Source organism: Euwallacea similis, chromosome 4 (assembly GCF_039881205.1).
Source record: "Euwallacea similis isolate ESF13 chromosome 4, ESF131.1, whole genome shotgun sequence".
Classification (NCBI taxonomy): domain Eukaryota; kingdom Metazoa; phylum Arthropoda; class Insecta; order Coleoptera; family Curculionidae; genus Euwallacea; species Euwallacea similis.
The window spans coordinates 5,584,362-5,606,606 of NC_089612.1; the positions used below are offsets into that span (position 1 = coordinate 5,584,362).

The following is a 22,245-nucleotide window of genomic DNA, read 5'->3' on the forward strand; positions in this document are numbered from 1 at the left end:
TTTAAAGCTAATAAATTAATGATATTAAAATTATACTGTTCATCATAAAAATTGCAACATCTAGAAAAAATGCGCATATTTTAATGAAACTTTGTAAATATTGTAAAATATTGACCACACTATACAATATAACTGATATAACTTGGGAGCGAATCGAAATCCAGAAAATCTTTAAAATTCGAATAATGTGTATAACCACCTTATGAACTTCCAGCCTCAGAAACTCGTCTGGGCATGCTTCTAAGCAAATGGTCGATTTCCTCTTGAGGTAGTGTATCCCAGGCAACATGAATTGCATTTCGTAACCCTGCTAAAGTACGTCATAAGTTCTCCAGTACAGTAACTCTTCTTTCTGTCATGTCCCATACGTGTCCTATAGGGCAAAGATCAGGAGAGCGTGGAGGCCAAGGAAGCACGTTAACATTGCGACGTTATCTGTAGATGAGTCATAGTTATACGAGCTCTATGTGACCGTACATTGTTTTGCTAGAAAAGCACGTTTCCAATACGTTGAATGTATGGTATAGCTATTGGTTCTAACACTTCCTGTACGTAACGCACGGCATTATATGTAAAATCTGATCAATTGTACTATTACTACAACTAAATAAACATACATATACAAGTTTTGGTTGAATTTGATGTGTTAACTCTAGGTATTGCAATTTTTATGATAAGTAGTATATTTATGCATTCATATGGTAATTTTTTGTCCCCTATTAAGTATTTTCTCGTTTAGCAGATTTTTTACCTCTCTCGATTAGATGTCCATCAAGGACAAATCGTGTAATTAGTTGTACGCCGAAAACCAAAAACAATAAATGAAATGTTGGAAAACGTTTTTTACGCATAAATGAATCGAAACTGTTTTCATCTTAGTTTCCATGGTGGAAATAATTAATTTACGGTCAGCGGGCGTTGTGTTATTTTTCCAGCCCATTGTTCAAGGCAACGGACCGTATAGTTACAATAACGCCCGTCGCTCTTGGCAACGGGCAAAAATGTAAAAATAACGCTTGTTAATTTTTAACCGCTTTTAATCAAATAAGTAGGTATAATGCGTAAAACTTCGTTTGTACCATAGGCAGAAGGAAGGATTTCACCCTTGACCTAATAAAGCCCCTCTACTTCGCATCGGGCATCAACCTTCGGCCTCGGGCGGAAGCTTCTTTCAGCCCTCTACACGTAAATATCTATGTTTAGAATAACCTCCAATCGGTTCTATATAAAAACATAACACATCACTCAATAAGTCTCCGGTCTAACATATGTACATATGGCACCATTGTTAACAGACCCATATGATTTCTGGATATTACCAACCTTTAAACCATGCGCCTCAAAATTTCATGACATTTTGACAATTAGTTTACAGGTTACAGTGATTTTAGTGACCCCAGTTTCGAAGTGGGTACTGCGTTTGCGCACACCGGACTAAAAACAACAACGCATCTATGATTGAGAGCAGTGTTTGGAGCTGTTCAAACGAGATAAAAAGGACTTTTTGCATTGGTATGTGACAATGGATGAAACATGGATCCCCTATCAAACACCTGAATCAAAAAGATCATCAGCTGAGCAGACAGCAGTCGGTAAAATTCGCCCAAATCAACCAAAAACTCAAAGGTCAGCTGGCAAGGCTATGGTACCCGTATTTAGAGACGTGTATAATATTTTGTTTATTGACTATTTTGAGAAAGATAAAACTATCAATAGCGAATATTACATGGCATTATTGGATCGATTGAGCGTAGAAATCAATGAAAAAAACGGCATCATATGCGAAAGAAAAAAATGCTGTTCCACCAAGACAATATTCCGTGTCACAAGTAAATGAAAACGACGATTAAATTGAATGAATTACGTTTCGAATTGCTTCCTCACCCATCGCATTCTCCAGATCTAGCCCCCAGCGACTGACTTTTTGCAAATAACAAAAATATGCTCTAGGGGAAAAAAAATTGGGTCAAATGAAGAAGTGATTGCCGAAACTGAGGCTTATTTTAAGAGGCAAGACAAATTGTTCCACAAAAAAGGCATCGAAAAGTTGGAGGAGCGTTGGAATGATCTATTATATTATCACTCTTAAAGGAGAGTATGTTGACCAATAAACTCGAATTTCTAAAAAAAAATTGCTTTTCTTAGTTAGACCGGAGACTTTTTGCGGCATAACACTCTTTAGTGAAAACTAACCGAACCCAAACTAATCTAAAACCTTTATTAAATATCTCGAAAACGGTAGAAGCTATTCACTAAGGCGTTATTCCATCAAAAAAGGAAGAAAAGGGGCATTTCGTGCTCTTTACAGGATTTTTCTTTTCTAACTTAGATACAAAAGGTTTTATATTAAACCCTTAAATGAAAAAAATACTGTATAAACATATAGCTACCCAAACCTGTCCAATGTGTGTATTACCCAAATCAACGTCAATAAACAAGCCCTAGTAATAATTAACGAAGGGCTGACTAATTTTGGCCTTCACCCTTTACATATTTCAGAGCCGGTTATCTTAAGATGGTCAGCCCATTTTAGAATTAGAAATTTCATACTTTGAATGATTTAAATTTCGAACTAACAGCATAAAAAATTGTAAATCTTCAAAAAACGACTTAAATCGAAATGCTAATTTTCGACAAAATGTACGGAGCACCGGATGTTTTCTTGACAAAATGGCAGGTATACATATTTAAATTTATAGCACTATTTTCAGAACCAGTTTGTATTTACTTTTTGCGATATCGATTTTACTTTAACATATATATGTTTATTTGAATCGCAAACTCAATATTTGCTTTCCATGGCTCCTACCCTTCAAGGGATTTTGTTATATCATAAATGTCTGAGAACAATCTGCGATGCGACGAAAATTTATCATTTCGTTAACGCAACGCCAGCGGTAAATTCATGACACTACTTTTACTCCCTGGCTTTAAGGTAGCACTTTTAAGAACGTATTCAGGGGTAAATAATGTTGCAGTTGAAGGCCGCCTGAAGAAAATAAATTACATTATGGCACCAACCCTTCGCAAAACAATTTTCTCTCGACGATTTGCAGTTGATCAGCAATTTCGGGAAAAATTTGGAAATTTGTATTCAATTCAGAATACAACATTCTCTAACGAAACAGCTAAATATCTCAGCTCAGGGCTTTTTTGTCCCTTTCAATTCCCCGAATGGTCCATAAGTTTTCATTTACGCACGAGTTTGTTTTATATACAATAACTGCAAATACCTTAAAGGTACCTTATGAATAACTCTATCATGTTTCATTTTAATCTCTACGCAACTCATGAATGAAATTGATTTCATCTTCAGGGCCCGAATAATTGATACTTCGGATCTCCGGGTATATCGGTTTAGTTTCCTATTAAGAACGTATTCTGGTATCAGTGAAACTTTATACAGCGGGAGCTCTTGCAAGTAGAAGTTTTTTATTGAAGATTTATCCGGAAATCCCCTTTATCTCTTTCAGCTTTCGATGCGCGAAATCGAATTAAATTAGGAACAAAATTAAAGGCGATATTGGCGTTGTTTGTTAGCTGAAAGTGAAAGCGAAGTTTCGCTGACGAGCTGTAAATTTCGAAGATTAATTTCAACTTGAAAACTTTGTTTTAGAGCTTTGTCGCTCCCAAGGCAGCTACGTACTTTACAAGCTGAAAAACTAATCCGAATCCGTTCAATATTCATCTCGCTTACAATTTTTCCTGCCGGAGGAATAAATTCCGATAGAACGGTCGCAAACAAGACTCGAGCTAAATTTATCAAGCGATTCTCGCAATTAAAGAGCGAGGAGAGATTTAAATTCACAACGGAAAATTGGAAACGTTCTGACCGAACAAGACAGAGTCGAAGATTAAAATGGAAATTCCTGAGTCTCTGTGAAATATGACGCAGCTTATTTGAAGTTCCGCGCCAGATGCTCAACTGGAATACAAATAAATGTCACATGAGACTCTGATGGGAGCAAATAGAGGATTTGCATAAGTGGTTAACGAGGATAATGCCTATTACTTCTCCTATATCCGCTTCAATTTGAATAAGGCTCACTTGGCGGAAAGAAGCTGTTTTTCACTCGCCCACCACGACCCTTGATTATCTTAAATAGAGTGCCCTGTAGCTTTTATCGATTTGCGCGTTATTTCGGGTTTACTATACACGTTTGTAATGAAAAATCAAGTTCTGTGTTTGATGGTGTGTAGTTGTGCTTCGGGTTGGAAGTGACCAAAAGCGTGTTTGATCCTTCTCATGGGGCCAAAGTGCTGTGATTCCGGCTCGAAGGACCAAAATTGATATACAGGTATCACCAGTTCAAGTGGAAACATAGGGACTGTGTAAGTGGGACAAGGATCGCATAAGGTTTAATGTGCCTCCGACAAAGACCAACGAAGTGGGTTTCGAGGCTGGCGGTTGATGTGGGTGGAGTCACTTCGGCCAACGTCTCCACTTGGATTTTTAGATTAGTGTTGATTTCGCTGTCTTCGTGGCGATGGGTATTTTTAAAAATATCGGAGCAAGAAACAGCAAGGTAAATAAATGAAAAAAAAAAGATTGCTGCGATTACTAGAACTTATATTAGTAAAAATTCCGAAACGGTGAAAGTTCTGGTGACACTGGACTAACTCCGCCCACTGGACTGGCCCGTCCCACCGACGTCTCTATTTCGATGTTTAGATTACTATCGATTACGTTGCAATGGAAATTTTTAACTATCAGAGAAAAAGCAGCAATATAAATAAATGGAAAAAAAAAACGATTAATCCAGTACTAGAACTTATAGTAGTAAAAATTCTGAAAGAGAGATCTGGTAACACTGTACTGACCCCGCCTCGTCAGCCGTTACTCTCGCAACCCACTTCGTTGGTTTTTGTCGGAGGCATATTAAACCTTATGCGGTCCTTGTCCCACTTACACAAGCTCTATGTTTCCACTTGGACCGCTGACACCCGTATTTCGCAAACGCTACCGGACTTCGAGAATTTACAAAATGACCGTCAAACTGACTATGGACTGGACAATCTCGTTCGGATTATCCCGAGTTTGCAGTCTTTGAGAGACTGTTTCGAGCAAAAAATAACCAATAACCTTTCCAACTAGAGCTAAAGTTTATTGGCATTAAATAATGATTTACGTGCTAAACAATATCGATAAAAACGGGTAATAACGAGACAAAGCGAGCACCGAGCCACTATCGAGACGAGTGGTGCTAAAAAAAGGGTGTCTATTTCCACACTTAAACTTAAAGCCAGACATAAAAAACACATAATAAAAGTAACGCTCTACAATGGATGATCATGTTGCCACGTCGACTTAGGTTTCATAAGACACAGCTCTTCACTCTCTAATTTACAGATGTTAATCCAGTTCCAAAGAAAACCAATTTCAGATCATCAGAAACAGTGAGGAATAGGTCTTGTCTATTAGGGAGGGACACTGATCCCGGAGCATCAGAAATTGGTCTACTCCAGCAGGGAGGGAAACTGATCCCGAAACAACAGAAATGGGTCTGCTCTAGCAGGAAGGAACACTGATTTTAGAGCGTTAGAAAGGGTCATAAATGAGTCAGTTCTAGCAGGAAGAGAAACTGATCCAGGAACATCAGAATCAGTCAGAATATATAGTGCGCGTAAGGGTGACTGGGCCTATTTCGAGAAAAGGACGCAGAGAGAGATTTCTCTTTCTCACATCATATGATGCGAAACACAGAGGGGACGGTTTAATCGACAAGGTCAGCCCTACTTAGCACTTAAGTATCAATTTATGGGAAAGGTTGTGCAGATTCACTGAATAGCTCGAAGTGAAACTCGTAAAACTCATACAAATTGGATTTTTTTCTTACAGCAATTTAGACCGGAAATTACCGATTAAACCGTCCCCTTCGCATTTCGCATCATATAATGTGAGATATGCGTCTTTTTCTCGAAATTGACCCAACCGGCCTAGACTTTTCTTTATTTTTTCTTGAAATGTAACGTTTAATGAAACGAAATAACATACATACGAATATTTATCAAATTCGATTTTTTCATTTTCGCTTTTGTTGTTATAGTTTTTTTCTAGTAATTGAAAAATTTTACTCCATGCATTTTTGGTTTTAATTCTGCCTTTATAAATCGCCAATCCTTTATTCCATAACACCGCTCTCCCTTCCACGGCACTAATTAAAATTTCCACGTCCACTACCTTTATTGTTCCTATTGTGACTAACAAAATACTGCCGGTTGGTGCTGCGCGCGCACCACTGTTGCCGGTATCGTTTGTGCGTGTGAAAAAATACGTTGCCAGATGTACACATTGCGCAGGACAACCGGTGCCGGGCAAAATGGAAATTTTGCCCTGTCAACTTCCGTGCCATCTATCCACAACCGGGAGTAATCAAACGTGAGAAAGAATCCGTTAACTTGCGTACACTTTGCTACCGGATAACCGGTGCTTGGCCGGTTAAACCGGCAAGTGTGAAATTAGACTTACGTGTACTGTATGCAGCATAGCGACCGGAACTAATATTTCTAACTCTCTGACCATCCGAAATAATTTTTTTTTCCTTATGGAACAGAGCTAATGTAGTACAAATCATGTGACTTTTCATTCGCGTGAAAGGCTGCATATTAGCACTCATGATCTTTTCAAAGTTAATATCTTGCAGGAATTTGTCAGGCGTTGGTGCAACACTATCAGTATATTAATTACAAAATGTTAAAATTCAACTTACCTCTCTAACTGAATCTAATGGCAATAAGGGTCCATTATTTTCTAATTCTCTTTCAAAGTAGTTGATAAGGGGCACTACAAGCTCCTTACCCCGACCGTTTAAGAAGTTGGGCATTGTGCCAACAATAACAATAACAACACTGATAGTAAATAACCAGAAGCACTGTTTTAGTTCCAAAAATAGCAGATTTTTACCGCAAAAGTTCATGAACAAAGAAAATAAGGGTTTAAACCACCACAAACAACAAAAGTTAACGAAAAATGGCGCTTGCAGAATCTCAGCTGTCAAGTGAACCGGGAACGTCACAAAACATTCACACATATCTTTATCCTTTTTTACCGTATTATATTTGCATGGCTTGTCATTTTACGTAAGGCGACTCTCAATCGTTACATTTTGTGACGTGGAAAAAAACTGACGTGATTTATACCGTATGTGTAAGGAATTTCGACCGGTATCCTGCGTAAATTTCTGACTGTTTCTGACGGACCGCAGTCGGTATTTCCCTCTGTTGGAAAATACCTTTGATATAGGCGATTAAAAGCAGAAATATCAGTGTCATATCCAGACCTTCGTTTGTAAAAAAAAGGAATTGATGATGCGATAGGGCAGTGGTAAGGGCAGCAGCTGCCCATGCCTCTACTGCGTCACTGCATTGAATGATCGAATGAGTTCATTCTGCATTCAACTTCAGGTTCATAATGGATACATTCCGAGGTAATATCAGAAATATTCTGTGATAAGAAATATTTCAAATAAAGAATTTCGCATACTTTAGCGAGGTTTGCAAGTAAGGTTTTGGTGCACAAGAGTATTTTATATACTTGTGAGTTTATTAAATTCCATTTTACGGATTTCATGTATTACGTGGGTTTTTCCAATAGAGAAAGTTAAATTAAAAACCAATACATGTACAAAGCAAAAAACAAACAGAAACCTTGAAACTCCGCGATTCCAATTTAAAAATCCGTTGGCAAAAAAGCCCTGGCAAATTGATTTCTGAGAGGAATTTATTGATAATATCGAATGTTGTTTTCCCCGTTTAAAGTAAAAATGGGATTTTGATTTCTCTTTTGTCGCAGTCCCTAATTTATAACAACATCCCTCAAAATGAAATGTAATATAGCCAGAAAAAATAGCATTTTTGTGGTACTAATTCTCTTGACTTTTAAGCCAGAGACAGAAGCATATAGCCATTATATGGGGACATTAATGGCGCGCCAGGGTAACAGGTGCCTGCTAGTCATTAGAAACAAATTACCCAAATAAATTATTATGCAAACGACACATTAGGCAGTAGGGCAAAAATCAAATTAGAAGTAACACCCAAATGGAACTTTGAGCATCTCCTTTCAGAAAAAAAACCATTAAAGGGGCCTTTAAAGTCAAAATTTCGCGCCTGATGGATTTATAAATTGTTATGGCTACGTGAATGACTGCACTGCATAGAGATTAAATGAAATATGTTGTCCATTAGAGAAAAGCGAGTTTCATATAAAAATCCTGGAAGACGAGCAAAAATTTAATTTAAATTTCGGAAAGCATTGGGCAAAAATCAAATTAGGGGTAACCCCCCAACGGAACTTTGAGCATCTCCTTAAAAAAGAAAAATGTTAAAAGTATATTTACAGTAAAAGGTACGAGGATAGTCCCAGAAGTTTCCGATCTAACACTTAAAGAAAAAAAAAATTGGAAAATATTACATTATTTCTCAACAGAGTCTCCCTTGAGATCGACGCTTTTCCCAGCGATGTTCTACGGCTTCTATACCTTGTTTATAGTAAGAAGCTTCGAGTGTTTCAAAATATTACCTCTTCATTGTTGGCAAATCTCTTTCTACCGAGCCATTTTTTCAAGTTTGGAAAGAAAATAATCTGAGGGGACTAAATCTGACGAATAGGGTGGTTGAGGAAAAAGTTCAAAATCCAGTTGATTAATCCTGGCCATTCCGATGACGGAAGTGTGGACTAGTGCCTCGATGAAACAAGACTTTATTTTTTGCCAAATGCGGTCGGTTTTTCCTAATTTATTCGCTTAAACGCCACAATAAATTTGTATAATTTTCTCCGTTTATTGTTTTTCCTTTAGGGAGATAGTTAATAAAAATTATCTCCACGTGCATCCCAAAACATTGACCCCATTATCTTTCCTGCAGATGGAATGGTTTTCGCCTTCTTAGGAGCCGATGCTCCCCTTTGAGTCCATTGTTTTGACTGCTTTTTCGCCTCAGGCGTGAAATGATGGACCCATAATTCATCCATAGTTATGAATCGACGCAAAAACTCGGCTTTATTGCCGCGAAACTTTGCCAAACACTCCCTTGAAACATCCTCACGGGGCAGTTTTTGTTCAATTGTGAGTAATCGCGGGACCCATTTTGCACACAGCTTTCTCACGTCCAATTGTCGACATAAGCTTTTTAAGGTTAGGTCTCTGTGATATGAGCAAATTTTCAACAACAAAATCGCCGTCTATATGACAGGTCGGGTACTTCTGGGACTACCCTCGTAAACGTCTCGTGGATTTAGAAATTGCTTGAACTAGGCAAAAGGCTACATTGCATGAATATTAACTCAAGTATGTTGTCTATTAGAGAGAAACGTCCTAAAAGCAGAGCAAAGATCATTTAAATATCGGGAACCAATGGGCAAAAATCAAATTAGGGGTAAGCACCGAATGGGGCTTTCAGCATCTCTTTTAAAAGAAAACCCTTAAAAGGATTTTTGAAGCAAAAGTTTCATATCTGATGAATTTAAAAACTGCTTTGGCCAAGTAAATGTTTACATTGCATAAAGATTGAATAAAATATATCGTCTATTAGAAAAACCGGGGTCCCAAATAAAGATCCTGAAAGCCGAGCAAAAGTAAAATTGAAATTTCAGGAGGCATTGCATCAAACTTTACGAGTATATCCCCGCTTCCTTAATACATATAAATTTTCTGGAAATCTTGGCGAGAAAAATAAATTAGGATATAAAGGGGGAAATCAAAGAAGTCATTTCAAAGGAGACGTCAGTCCCGTCAATCGGCCCGTTCCTATCAATATGTGTAAGGATCTACGAAGAAATCTCCGATATTGAAATAACAAGGTCGGGGGAGTTTGGATAACATAAAAACTCAATCTAACTTGAACGCCACCACATGGCACTATTTCAACTTTGTCGCCAACTGTCGGCTTTATATGAATTTGTTCGTCCATCCGATGGCGTTTTATTCCCCATCACGATCTCTCGTTTTCCAGGATTATAAATGCCAGTTCCTTTCGTTACAAACTTTTTACCTTAAATAATGTGTTAAACAGCGAGGCGTTGCATGGATTAGGTGTTGGAAATTGCGCGAGGTTAAATCTCTCTTCAGATATCTCAAAAACTGGAACAGGCGGATATGGGGAGTTGGGAGAGATCCACGCCTCAAGTATGTTTCTGCCGACCGGGTCACCCTCTTATGTGAATATCGAAGGACCGGCACACAAACAGTAATTTTGGAAAGAGTTTATTTTATGAAACTTTATACGACTAAGACAAACAGTATCAAACAAACGAAAATGAGGAAATTTGAATATGTTTGCTGCAGACGCGCTGAAGAGCTGATTGTCTCCTCCACTTACATCTGTGTCCACAGACAACACAAAGAGCGAAACTTTCACATTACTTCTGGCCGTCCCAAATTTAGGGATAAACACGCTAAAGGAAGGAGTAGCCTTATATTAATATCGCGAACAATGGCAGTACCCGAGGGTGCTGCCATATGTGCCGACACTTATGACTCTTCCATTTCATTTGACTGTCTAATTGGGTTCTAATTTTTACTTGTAAGTAAATTCTTAATTATGCAGTTATCACCAGTTCAAGTGAAAACAGAGGGGTTTTGTAAGTGAGACAAGGACCGTCTAAGGTTTAACGTGCTTCCGATAAAACCCAACAAAGGGGGTTGCGAGGGTGGCGGCTGACGTGGACGGGATCGGTCCGGCTGACGTCTCCACTTCGATGTTTAGATTAGTATCAATTTCGCTGCCTTCCCGACGATGGAATTTTTAAAAAATATCAAAGAGTAGCAATATGAATAAATGAAAAAAAAGCTGCTAATCCATCATTAGAACTTAAATTGGTAAAAATTCTGAACACTGAGAGATTTGGTGACACCGAACTGACTCCGCCCACTGGACTAGCCCGTCCCAGCCAGATATCTACTTTAATGTTTAGATTAGTATCGATTTCGCTGCCTTCCCGGTGATGGAATTTTTTAAAAACATCAAAGCAAAAAGCAGCAATGTAAATAAATTTTAAAAAACGGTTAATTCATCATTAGAACTTAAATTAGTAAACATTCTGAAACCATGAGAGATCTGGTGACACCGGACTAACTCCGCCCACTAGAGTGGTCCGTCCCAGCCAGGTCTCTACTTTGATGTTTAGATTAGTATCCATTTCGCTGCCTTCCCGGCGATGGAAACGTTTTAAAATATCAAAGCAAAGAGCAGCAATGTAAATAAATGAAATAAAAAACAAGCAATAAATTCATCACTAGAACTTATATTAGAAAAATTCTGAAACAGTGAGGGATCTGGTGACATTGGACTTACTCCACCCACCGTACTGGCCCGTCCCACAAACGTTTCGCGGCGATGGAAATTATTTAAAATATCAAAGCAAAGGGCAGCAACGTAAATAAATGAAAAAATAAAGGTTAATCGATCACTAAAACTTATATTAGTAAAAATTCTGAGGGTTGTGGTAACACTGTACTGACTCCGCCCCGGTCAGCAGTCAGCCTCGTAACCTAATTGATTGATCTTTGTCGGAGGCATATTAAACCTTATGCGGTCTTTGTCCCACTTGCATATTCCCTATGTTTTCACTCGAACTGGTGATAGTTGTATGTGTTTTGTTGCAATAGGGTCAGAACTGCTGTGATAGTAACCAGACAGTGCGGTAATTGTAGAATGAAATTGGCCAATTCCAACAATTACTAGATGAAAAATCGATATTGATTCTGTAAAACAAGAAATAAAATATCTGGTACTTTATTAAGGCACTGAAATTTTACTGTCTATTATGAGCATTTAAGCAATAAAACTTCCCATATCCAACTCAAAAACTTTTTGATTTATTCGAGGGTTTAATGGAAGACTGCATTTTGAGCTATTTTATAACGCCCACTTGGGTTTTGCTTCTCAATTTGCCTCTGGAATTCTTTAAATGGAACACTGGGTATAATGCTTGTCGGTTACATTATGCTGCTCATTAAGAGTATTTGAGTTTTAAATTTCCTATATCCAACTGTAAAATTTTCTGAATTATTCAAAGGATTAATGAGAATGTTCCTTCTTTTAGAGCGGTTTTACGAAACTTGTCTTCCCTTCTTGAAAAACCCAGTGTTCGAAATAAAACATCCGCATTTTTTTATTGTTAAGTTATAAGATTCATTAGAGGCATGTGAAGGCTAAGTCTGACACTCTTTATGATAATAATTATCATTCACATTTTCAATTAAAAAAAGTACTTCGATGTTGCACTGTGCAGAAAACCATGAGCGTCCCTTTCATTTTTTTATGAAATGGATATATAGGAATTTATGAAGAATTGGGGTGTTTTGGGTTTATTCCACCAACATTTTAGTAGGTGTCTCCGATTTTAAAGTGACAATGGACAAATACCTTTGTCGCAAACGCACAGCTCGTCTAGAACGGGTAGTCCTTATTGTTCTTTGTTCATGAGTTGGTTGCTTGTACGTTCTACTATAAAGGTAAAACCAGTTCAAGTGGAAATATAAGAATTGTGCGAGTGGGAGAAGGACCGCATAAGATTTAATGTGTCTCCGAAAAAGACCGACACTGAAGTGGGCGGAGTCAGTTCGGCAGTCGTCTCCACTTCGATGTTTAGATTACTATTGATTCGACTGCCCTTGCGGCTATGAAAATTTAAAAAAATATCGGAGCAAAAAACTGCGATACGAAATTAAAACGTGAATACATCTGCGTATTTACGCATTATTTTGATAGAACTAACTGATGCCTTTAACATTCCCCATGCAATAGTCGATCGGTACAGAACATCGTTGTAAACGGTAAACAATTCTCGAGAGGCAGGTGCCGCTCGCTCAGTCTTGGATCTACCAAAAGATCATAGCGAATTTAGATCGTCACATTCATCAATAACGCACCTAAGTTATGCCACGATGGGGAAATGTGCATTAATTAATTAATAAGTACAAATTCGAAACTAATTTAATTCATCTCTAGACTTATATCAGTACACATCCTGAAACAGTGAGAGATCTGGCAGGATTTGGACTGACTCCGCCCACTTCAACCGCTAGCCTCCTCGCAACGCACTTCGTTGGTCTTTGTCGCACGCACACTAAACCTTATGCAGTCCTTCTCCCACTCGCACAATTCTTATTTTTCTCCTTGAACTAGTTTTACCTGTGTGTTTTCTACATTTGAGGCGGATTAGTGTTTTTTCTATTATTCCGTTTAGGAATACTTGTGTGCATTCCCAAATAGGAAAATACACTTTTAAAATTTGGTAATTCTACGTTCGGGCATTGCAGATCTACGGAATTTTTACGAAATTTTTCTGTTACTTTCTGAAGCGTGAAAAAAAAATTCACATGCAAAAATCGACTTATTTTTAGACCATCTACGCGCGTCGGTTCGCCGTCCATTGCGTCGCGAATTACCCGTTATTAACACCATGTCTGCAAGCATCCTTAACAACTAGATCCGATTAGTGTGTTAATGGAACAGATTCTCGATCGAAATATCGTACAGGCAAATTTCGCCGATTTGCCATGAATAAACCGCCCAACTTTGCATATTTAGAACAGCAGTAGAGCAAATAATAGAGATCGTCGCTGTATTGGGCTAAAAATGGATTTACGATCTGGGAAATTGATTTCCATAATGGAAGTAGAATAATGGAAGAGGTTTGCTTTGCTTCCTAATGGCGAAGGCGTTTGAGTTGACTGGCTGATAATGACACCCACATTCAGCATAGCATTAGATTAATTATATTACATAGACACGTTACACCATACGTCACGGCTTTTCCATGTGGAAATGTTGGTTAAACTTCCACTCGAGCGTTGGCTGAATTATTAAATTTACACCGAATTTGGCAAACACGTCTTTAACGAGAAACTGGTGCGATTAAAATGAACATGCGAGCATTTAGACAAGGATTATTGCTTTAGAACAAACAATTTGACTTTCCAAGGAGAAATCAAGATGTTATTGGAAACATCTTTTTGAACACCTAATATTGATTCTCTATTCAGCTCCGAAACGTGACAGAGGCGCTCTAAAGCTCCACAGCTCGGTCATGCAAAAGCGGCTTAAACGGGATGCATCTGTTTGGCTAAGGACCAAGAAGATAAACTGGATTTTTCCCTTTTTTCCATTATAACCCCTTTTAAATGTGACCAGAATATTATGAGACGTCGGTAATGCGCGCATATGTTATATGGAAATAGGTTTTAAGGATAAATTCAACATTTTGCCACCGGAATGTGTCCCATTTCCACACACACACACACACATTCAATTTTCGGCTGTTTAGTATGCCAGACGTGGATAAGGGCCTTCTGGAACATACGTCTTCCCGTCTCCAACGTGGAAGGGTGGTTTATGGCTAGGGCTTAGCAAATTAACATCTAAAACTGCCTATTGCGATGAATATGGATTCTACGAGACTGGAAAAGGTTTTGAAGGAGTACTGAATAATCTGGGATTCCCCGGTAAGGGATCTTCTATTGTCTCCAGGATTGAAAACAGACGATTTATCAATTTTTTGAAGTATTTTAGCAGTGCTTTTAACTTAAGGATTCTTCAAATTTTATATCAATAAGGCTGCAGAATCCTCAAAGGAGTATAGGGTACATATAGGAGCTATATTAGTTGATTAGTTAGGACAACAATTCGGTTGCTCTATCGACCTACAATATTTTCAGCAATGCGACGTTGTCGGTTATATCAAAAAGTAATAGCGAATCGTCTATAGTTTTCTTATTTACCGAGATAAATATATGGAACTATATTTTTCCGGAAGTTCAAAAAATATCTAGTTAATGGAGTAATAGCCAACAATGGTTTCCATTAAAAAAATTCTACTTTGGTCTGTAACTCGAAAATGAATTAAGCTAGAAAAAATTCGAGCACGTCACTGGATTGCACATGAAAGAAAAGCACAAAAAGTGTTTTTCCCAAAGTTAAAAATCTTCACAAACAAAAAAGTTATACGGCTTTAAAGAAAACGAAAAACACCCTGCACCTCCCAAACGAGTCGAGATATCAAAATGCTATTTAGGCAATTGAAATTGGCTCAAAAATGAATATTTTTGATCCAGACGTCGCAAATCGGCAAGTGTGACACATGATTGTTTCCCAATTATGAATGACTAGCCGAATTCGTAAAAAAACAGTCAGATCCCTATTTGGAAAAAAGGTTGATGATGGTGTTGAAAAATCGAAACGAAAAAACATTTTCATGCTGCAGCGCGGAAAAAAGTGCCTTAAGAAAGTGTTCTCAATTTTTATGTTTTTCTGCAATTTAAAGCAGAAAAAAAAATGCAATTTTTGTTTTTTTTTCAGAATATCTTGGGAAATAATCGGCATAAAAAAAAAAGTAAAGTACTCATTTCTTAAAGACACAACTTTGCCTCCATTTAACCGACTCTGGATCTCCTTCAGTTTCCGAGATCCTCGTGTTGAGAGTCGAATGCGGGACACCCTGTACATTAGTAAATACGCTGAAAGACAATTAACTTTCCTTCAAAACGATTATTGTTAGTAAGTTTGCCTTTGACAATGGTCACAGAATTGAATGCTTGCAATGTTCGCACGGAATCATTGTTAGCGAACCGTCAAAGCGAAGTACAACGACGACAACCCCTGCTGGTGGGTGAGGCGTTATCCCCCCCAAAAAAGAAGAAATAAATAATCCCCATCAAGCAACACAAACTATTTGAAAGCGATCGCTTTACTAATTCCCGAGATATCGGAAAGGATTGGTTTTGTATGGAGGTCCAGTATTCCCATGGATATGCAGAAGACTCCAGTTAAAGTTCGATTAGGATTAGACCGACCTGCACACATACTACAGCAAAAAGCAATCAAACTGTAAATTAACTCCGCAATTTCCGATTGAGTGATTTCAGAAAAGGTCAAGTTATAGCATTTTCCCAGCTATTTCCAGGATATCGTAAAAGACGTAAGAGTCATATTTCTCCATCAAATAACCGGGGGAATAATGTAAGAAGTATTTTCGCTCTCTTGCGCGAAAGTAGACTGTCAATTTTGTCGTCGATGCCGTTTCGGCTCAATGAGAGATGTAATAGTGCGAATTGACGTTGATATGAAGTGGAAACCAAATGAAATTTGATCGTATTTCCGTGGAAATGTGTGTTATCAGTGAAATATAAAAGGGACGTGGGTAATTAAAAAGCTCCTCTAACCCGTTTAAAAGGGGGAGCATAAAAGGAAGTTTTCCTCGTGACTGGAATAGCGATAAGGCGAATGTAAAACCTGGCTGATATGTTACTCTCGATGCATAATGGAGAATCAATGTCGGGTTTTATCGCGATAAAAATTCCCGGCTCACCGTCAAAATTTTATTTATGGCTCAGCCAATAAATTTTGTCTTCCTCTTAAAATTGGTTTCGCTATTAAATCCACACGTCTCTTGTTAAATTCAAAATCAAGTCGGAAATCCGGCTTGTTCGACATAACATTAAATAATGCTGACACTTCCGTTCGGCAAACAATATCAGTATTCCGTGGAGGCAAACCTCCTCCTTATATGCATCGTGCGATTGATTCCGTTTTGAGGCTTTGAGGGAACGAGTGTTACAAATTGAGTCTAAACGCTTTTCCGCTTCTGTAGCTCGCTTACCTGCTTAGGGGGATGTTTATAAAAATTCCGCTCGCGAGCTACGATTCCCCATATATTTTTCAGATTTATACGACCGACACAAGGATTGATTACAAACTACGACTCTGGCCAAACTTACTTTGAATTTTACAAGCGTTTGTGGGTTAAAGTTTACTAGAGACGTATATTTTCTCGTTTTGTGTACCCACTTTGGGTTTTTCCGGCTTTTACAGGGCTGTATTTGAGCATATAAGTTGTTGGCTGATTGCAGTTGCTCCGCGGACTCGCGAGATTTAATATCGGCCCCAAATGAAGACGAGGCAACACTAGTAGATTACGTTACTAGGAGTAAAATTGCTTTTTTCGGTTGCACAACTTTATACAAACTTAGTAGGTACGAGAAAAGTCCCAGAAGCACCCGACCCAACACTTAAAGGAAAACAAAATATTGGAAATATTACGTTATTTCTCAACATAGTCTCCTTCGAGATTCACGCTTTTCCCAGCAATGTTCTATGGCTTCCATACCCTGTTTATAGTAAGAAGCTTGGAATGTTTTAAAATATCACCTCTTCATTATTGGCAAATGTCTTTTTACCGAGCCATTTTTTCAAGTTTGGAAATAGAAAATAATCTGAGGGGGCTAAATCTGGCGAATTGGGTGGGTGAGGAAAAAGTTCGAAATCCGGCTGATTGATTCTGGCCATTCCGATGACGGAAGTGTGAACTAGTGCGTTCTCTCGATGAAACAAGACTTTCTTTTTCGGCAAATGTGGTCGCTTTCTCCTAACTTCTTCGCTCAAACGTTACGGTAAATTTGTATAATATTTTCCGTTTATTGTTTTTCCTTTCGAGAGATAGTTAATAAAAAAAATAACTTCGCATGCATAACAAAAAACTGACGCCATCACCTTTCCTGTAGATGGAACGGTTTTCGCCTTCTTAAGAGTCGATGCTCCCCTTTGAATCCAATGTTTTGACTGCTCTTTTGTCTCAGGTGTAAAGTAATGGGCTCATGTTTTATCTATGGTTATGAATCGACCCAAAAATTCGGCTTTATTGCTGCGAGACTTTGCCAGACACTTTCTTGAAGCATCCTCATGACGCTGCTTTTGTTCAATTGTGAGTAATCGCGGCACCTATCTCGCACACAGCTTTCTCACATCCAATTGTTGACATAAGCTTTTTAAAGTTAGGTCTCTGTAATATAGACAAATCTTTAACAAAAAAATCGCCATCTATATGCCAGGTCGGGTACTTCTGGGATTATCCTCATAGTATAGTTAATACATTCTGATAAAACAGTATTTTCTCATGATTCATTGACAAAATGGCGAGCTCATATATTAACTGGAAGACAGTCTTAAATAAAGACATATAAGCATTTTAGAATCTTTTAAATGGATGTCAGAATCTCAAACTGGCGAACATATGGACAACCTGAGAAATAAATTAAAAAATCAACATAAAAGACCAAGCAAAATGAAAAGCAATCGGCACAACTCGACCGTTCCGAACCCTTTTTGCCTTACAACACAAATAAGAAAATTCCATACCCTTTTCCAGCCAGTGTTGAAATATCAATTCTCGTTCCTTATGATAAGTATGCTAACGATGCTCACGTTTAAATAAAAAATATTAAAGAAGTTCTTAAATCAAGACTTTAATAAATTTTTCTCTTATGGAAATTTCACTTGGGAATTCTTGGTATAATAGTGAATGCACTGATTAAATAGAGAAACTTAAAGAAAATTCTTTTAAAGATTTCTTTAGAGCCGAATAACCAATATTCAGTTAGCCAATAATATTGGCATCTTCTAGACAAACTTATTGACTAACATATTCCTTCTATTTGTTCCAGATACTTCTCTCCTTCCCAAATCGCCCCCACTCTGACCCTGCCGGCATGGACCCGGACGAGGAAGAAGGCGCCACTTGAAGCTCATAGTAACCCCAAGGGCCACAATGCACAATTCCACCCTCAGCTTCTTCTTGGTACTGATAGTTCTGGCAACCCCCACTTCGATGGCCGAGTGTCCCAGATTATGCGAGTGCAAATGGAAGAGCGGCAAGGAATCTGTTGTTTGCACAGCTGCCAATTTCACCTCAATTCCTGGAAATCTGGATAGTGGGACTCAGATTTTGGACCTAACTGATAACACCATTACTATCGTAAGGAACCACGAATTTATGAAGGCAGGTTTGATGAACTTGCAGAAGATTTACTTAACTAAATGTCGGCTTAAATCAATAGAGAAGTGGGCGTTTAAAGACTTAATTAATTTAGTCGAATTGGATTTGAGTAACAACTTACTGACGTCAATACCCGCAGTGAGCTTTGAGGCGATTTCCGAACTCAGGGAGTTGAGACTCAATGGAAATCCTATAATGGAAATATTCAGAAACTCATTCGTGGCAGTTCCCCAATTGGTGCGATTAGAAATGTCTGGATGCAAAGTGAGTTTCATCGAAACCGACTCGTTTTTGGGTTTAAATGACTCTTTAGAGTGGCTTAAGCTGGATAACAACAAACTCAATGAAGTAGACGCTGCAGCTTTTACAATATTGCAAAATCTCCACGGGATGGAACTGGCAGGAAATCCTTGGAATTGCTCTTGCAAACTTAGAGAATTAAGGGAGTGGATGCTAAAACAAAATGTTCCATATGACATTCCTCCAGTTTGCTACAATCCTCGGAGGCTTCAGGGAAAGTCCTGGAAACTGCTAGATTTGGACGAATTTGCTTGTCCTCCCAAGATTTATCCAGGTGAAATTAAAGCTCAAGGGGTCGAAGGCAAGAACGTCACAATTTCCTGCAAAATCGCAGGAATTCCCACTCCTAATGTCAAGTGGCTGCTAAGAAATCGCCTAATCACAAACTTGAGTGGTTCCCCCTCTTCTCAAAAGAAATTGTACATGGTAAGCCAAAAAAGCAACTCGAGCGAGCTTACAATTAACAGTGCGGAAATCCAGGATGCTGGAAGTTACATGTGCGCAGCTGAGAACAAGGCTGGAAGAGCTGAGGCTGTGGTGACTCTAATTGTGACTAAAGACACTTCAAATCATAAATTCTCCACTAAAATTCTCCTAGTGAGTGTGCTTCTAGGGGTAACTTTAACCTTCTTTTGCTGCCTTTTAACCGCGTGTTTTGTAAGTGTGAGGAAGAAAAGATTGTTGAAGTGGCACAGTTCCGAGTGCCGACGAGAGGACAACTATGAGAAGATAGAAATGAAGTCTCAGGTGTGCCATAGGAACTTAAACGGGGGTGTAAATAGGGAAGAATCGGTGGCAGTGGGGAAGAAAAATGGGGATTATCGGGTGGTTCCTGCTACAGATACTGAAAATGAGAATGAGGAGGAGGAGGAGAGTACTTTGGAGGGTACCACTCCAGGGACATCCTCTATGGAGAAGCCTGGTGAGGGTTTGAGCAAGAATAACGGGCTAAATGATACGTACTCCATTAGCCAGACATCTAGGTAATACTATTTTTTCTATAAGTTGTGAAATTTTCAATTTAGTAGCAAAAACAGAAGCGTGCGTGAAGAGCGGGCGTGAGAGCTTGGGGAAGCCAAATCTAAAAGATAACTGAGGAATTTCTGAAAAAAACATTTCTGCTCTTATGTCCGCACTACGCCAATGACTCAGATAAGGTTATGTTGCTCAAAGTTTTCTGATTTCTTCTAATCCTGAAATTTCCAATTTTATTTTAAATACAAAAGAGTCGTGTGCGAAGCAAGTCTTGGAAAGTGAAATCTAAAGGAAAAGTTTGAAATAATTCTTTATTGCCTTTGAAGTCACGGCACGCCAATGGCTTCTATCTTTCTGTCCCAATCTAAAACCCCAGTTTGTTCTCATATTTAGAAATTCTATTTTTTTCTAGAGACACTATCAGCAGGACATGCAATTTAACGTCTGGTACATATAAATATGACCCCTTTGAGAGCGCTTTGACAACAGTGGCCCCCTCTTGGAAGCCTCCCACGGGGCTCACCACCATTTACACCACTGCCAGCTGTATCCGAGAAGTGCCCGACGTCATCGGTCACTCCAGCTACGGGCCCTGTGCCTCCAGTAGGACTCAAAGTGAAAGCGGGAGTGCCAGTGACATAAACGAGCTTTTTTGTACGTTGCCTCGAAAAAGTCGCTATAGAAGTAGCGATAGCCAGACTGCCTTATTGCCGGAGAGTCGCTGTGGCAGCGACAGCAGCTCTGACAGTTTTGCTCGTCGACTGTCAGTAGAAATGCAACGATATCCCGCAGGGCGCGCTAAAATCGCCAAACCTAGCGGAAGTTTACTGAACCTCGCAAGAGACTCAGCAACCCCCTTATTGGACGTAAGAGGTTTGGAAAATCGGTTGCAAAAGTCCCCGGCAGGGGTTAATCCTTACGACTACAGGGCGGCGCAATTGGAAAAGTTCCTGGAAGAGTACAGGGTGCTCCAAAAAGAGCTGACTAAAATGAAGCAGACTTGCGACAGTATCTGTCAGGAACAATTGCGGGAGAATGTTTCGCCCTGTACTATGTCGGGGGGTGCTTCTTCGGCTAATTTGAATAATCAAGTTAATTCGCCAAATTCGAACTCCATTCAGGATTCGGTTGATTTTAAAAATTTCGAGAACGAACTAACCAAATATTTGATGTCGCGTAGCCCTTCGACGGCGAAAAATTTCCCTTCGGCTGCTTTACATAATTAGGTTTTACCGAACAACGGCGCAGCTATACAGGGTGAGAAATTTAATGCTCAGCGGGGTGGATGAAGTAATATCCTCCACCCTGCTTAAGTGGGTTCTCTATAACACAGGGTTTTTCTACCTTTAGAGGCTTTTCTGACCGTTATAATTAAATTAAATTAAACAGGAAATTATCTGGTGTTAATCGAAAATTTTTCTGGGAATTGAGCCTGTGACTGTTAAGGAAATTACTTCTTTTACGTCGAATTGCGGTTGGAATCCATACAATTATTATTCAACGTATGCAATGAGATTTCTCGTTTCTTCGGTGCTTTTGCCCGAATTCAATTTTACTTAACTACACTGTATTTCCGATAAATATTCATTGCATTGTTTGGCACCCGACAAAGAAGGAATGTTTGGGGAGGAACTGCTTGAGAAAGATTAATTCACACTTTTGCGCCAAAAAGTTATCGATTTTACGGAAGTTAGTTTTCCTTTGTTTCCTGAAAATCGGTTTTGTAGTTGTTGCTAAAGTTACTTTAAAGGTAGATTTCCATTTTATTGTAGAATGATATATGATTTCAGCAAGCTGGAGTTTCAGAACATTCGTAACTGCCTCTAAGCACGAACTACGCTACTGTTTTTTCAATGCCTCAAATGAAATTTACAGAATTAACTATGAAACTTCAGTGGCGTACGAGAAAGTGTTTTAACTTGAACAAAATTGAGACGAGATCTACCTTTGAGCGGGTCTGACTTCAAAAATTCATGACCAAACCTGAAAACAACTTACACCCGTGATTAGTCTTTAGCCTAAAAGTTCCAAATCCTCTTTACAGCCAGCCAAGTCACGAAAAGCAACTATGGAAACCCAGTAGCGTATCAAACAAAGGCTTATTAAAGAAATAAAACCTGGGCAAAGGTTAATCTCAAGAGTCTAGATTTCAATAATGTCTAGCTGCGCTCGAAGACAACCTACGCCACTGATAGGTT

General features: G+C 38.7%; 1 protein-coding gene across 1 annotated transcript in view; it reads left to right on the forward strand.

The window, feature by feature from the left end:
• Positions 1–21,900, forward strand: part of kek3 (kekkon 3) — a 66,834-nt gene extending 44,934 nt beyond the window's left edge. Inside the window, exons 2-3 of the mRNA XM_066389559.1 lie at positions 18,441–20,055; positions 20,460–21,900. Of these exons, the coding sequence (XP_066245656.1) occupies positions 18,545–20,055; positions 20,460–21,273 (2,325 nt within the window). The 5' untranslated portion in view covers positions 18,441–18,544 and the 3' untranslated portion in view covers positions 21,274–21,900. The remainder of the gene's footprint in view (positions 1–18,440; positions 20,056–20,459) is intronic.
• Positions 21,901–22,245: the final 345 nt, after the last annotated feature.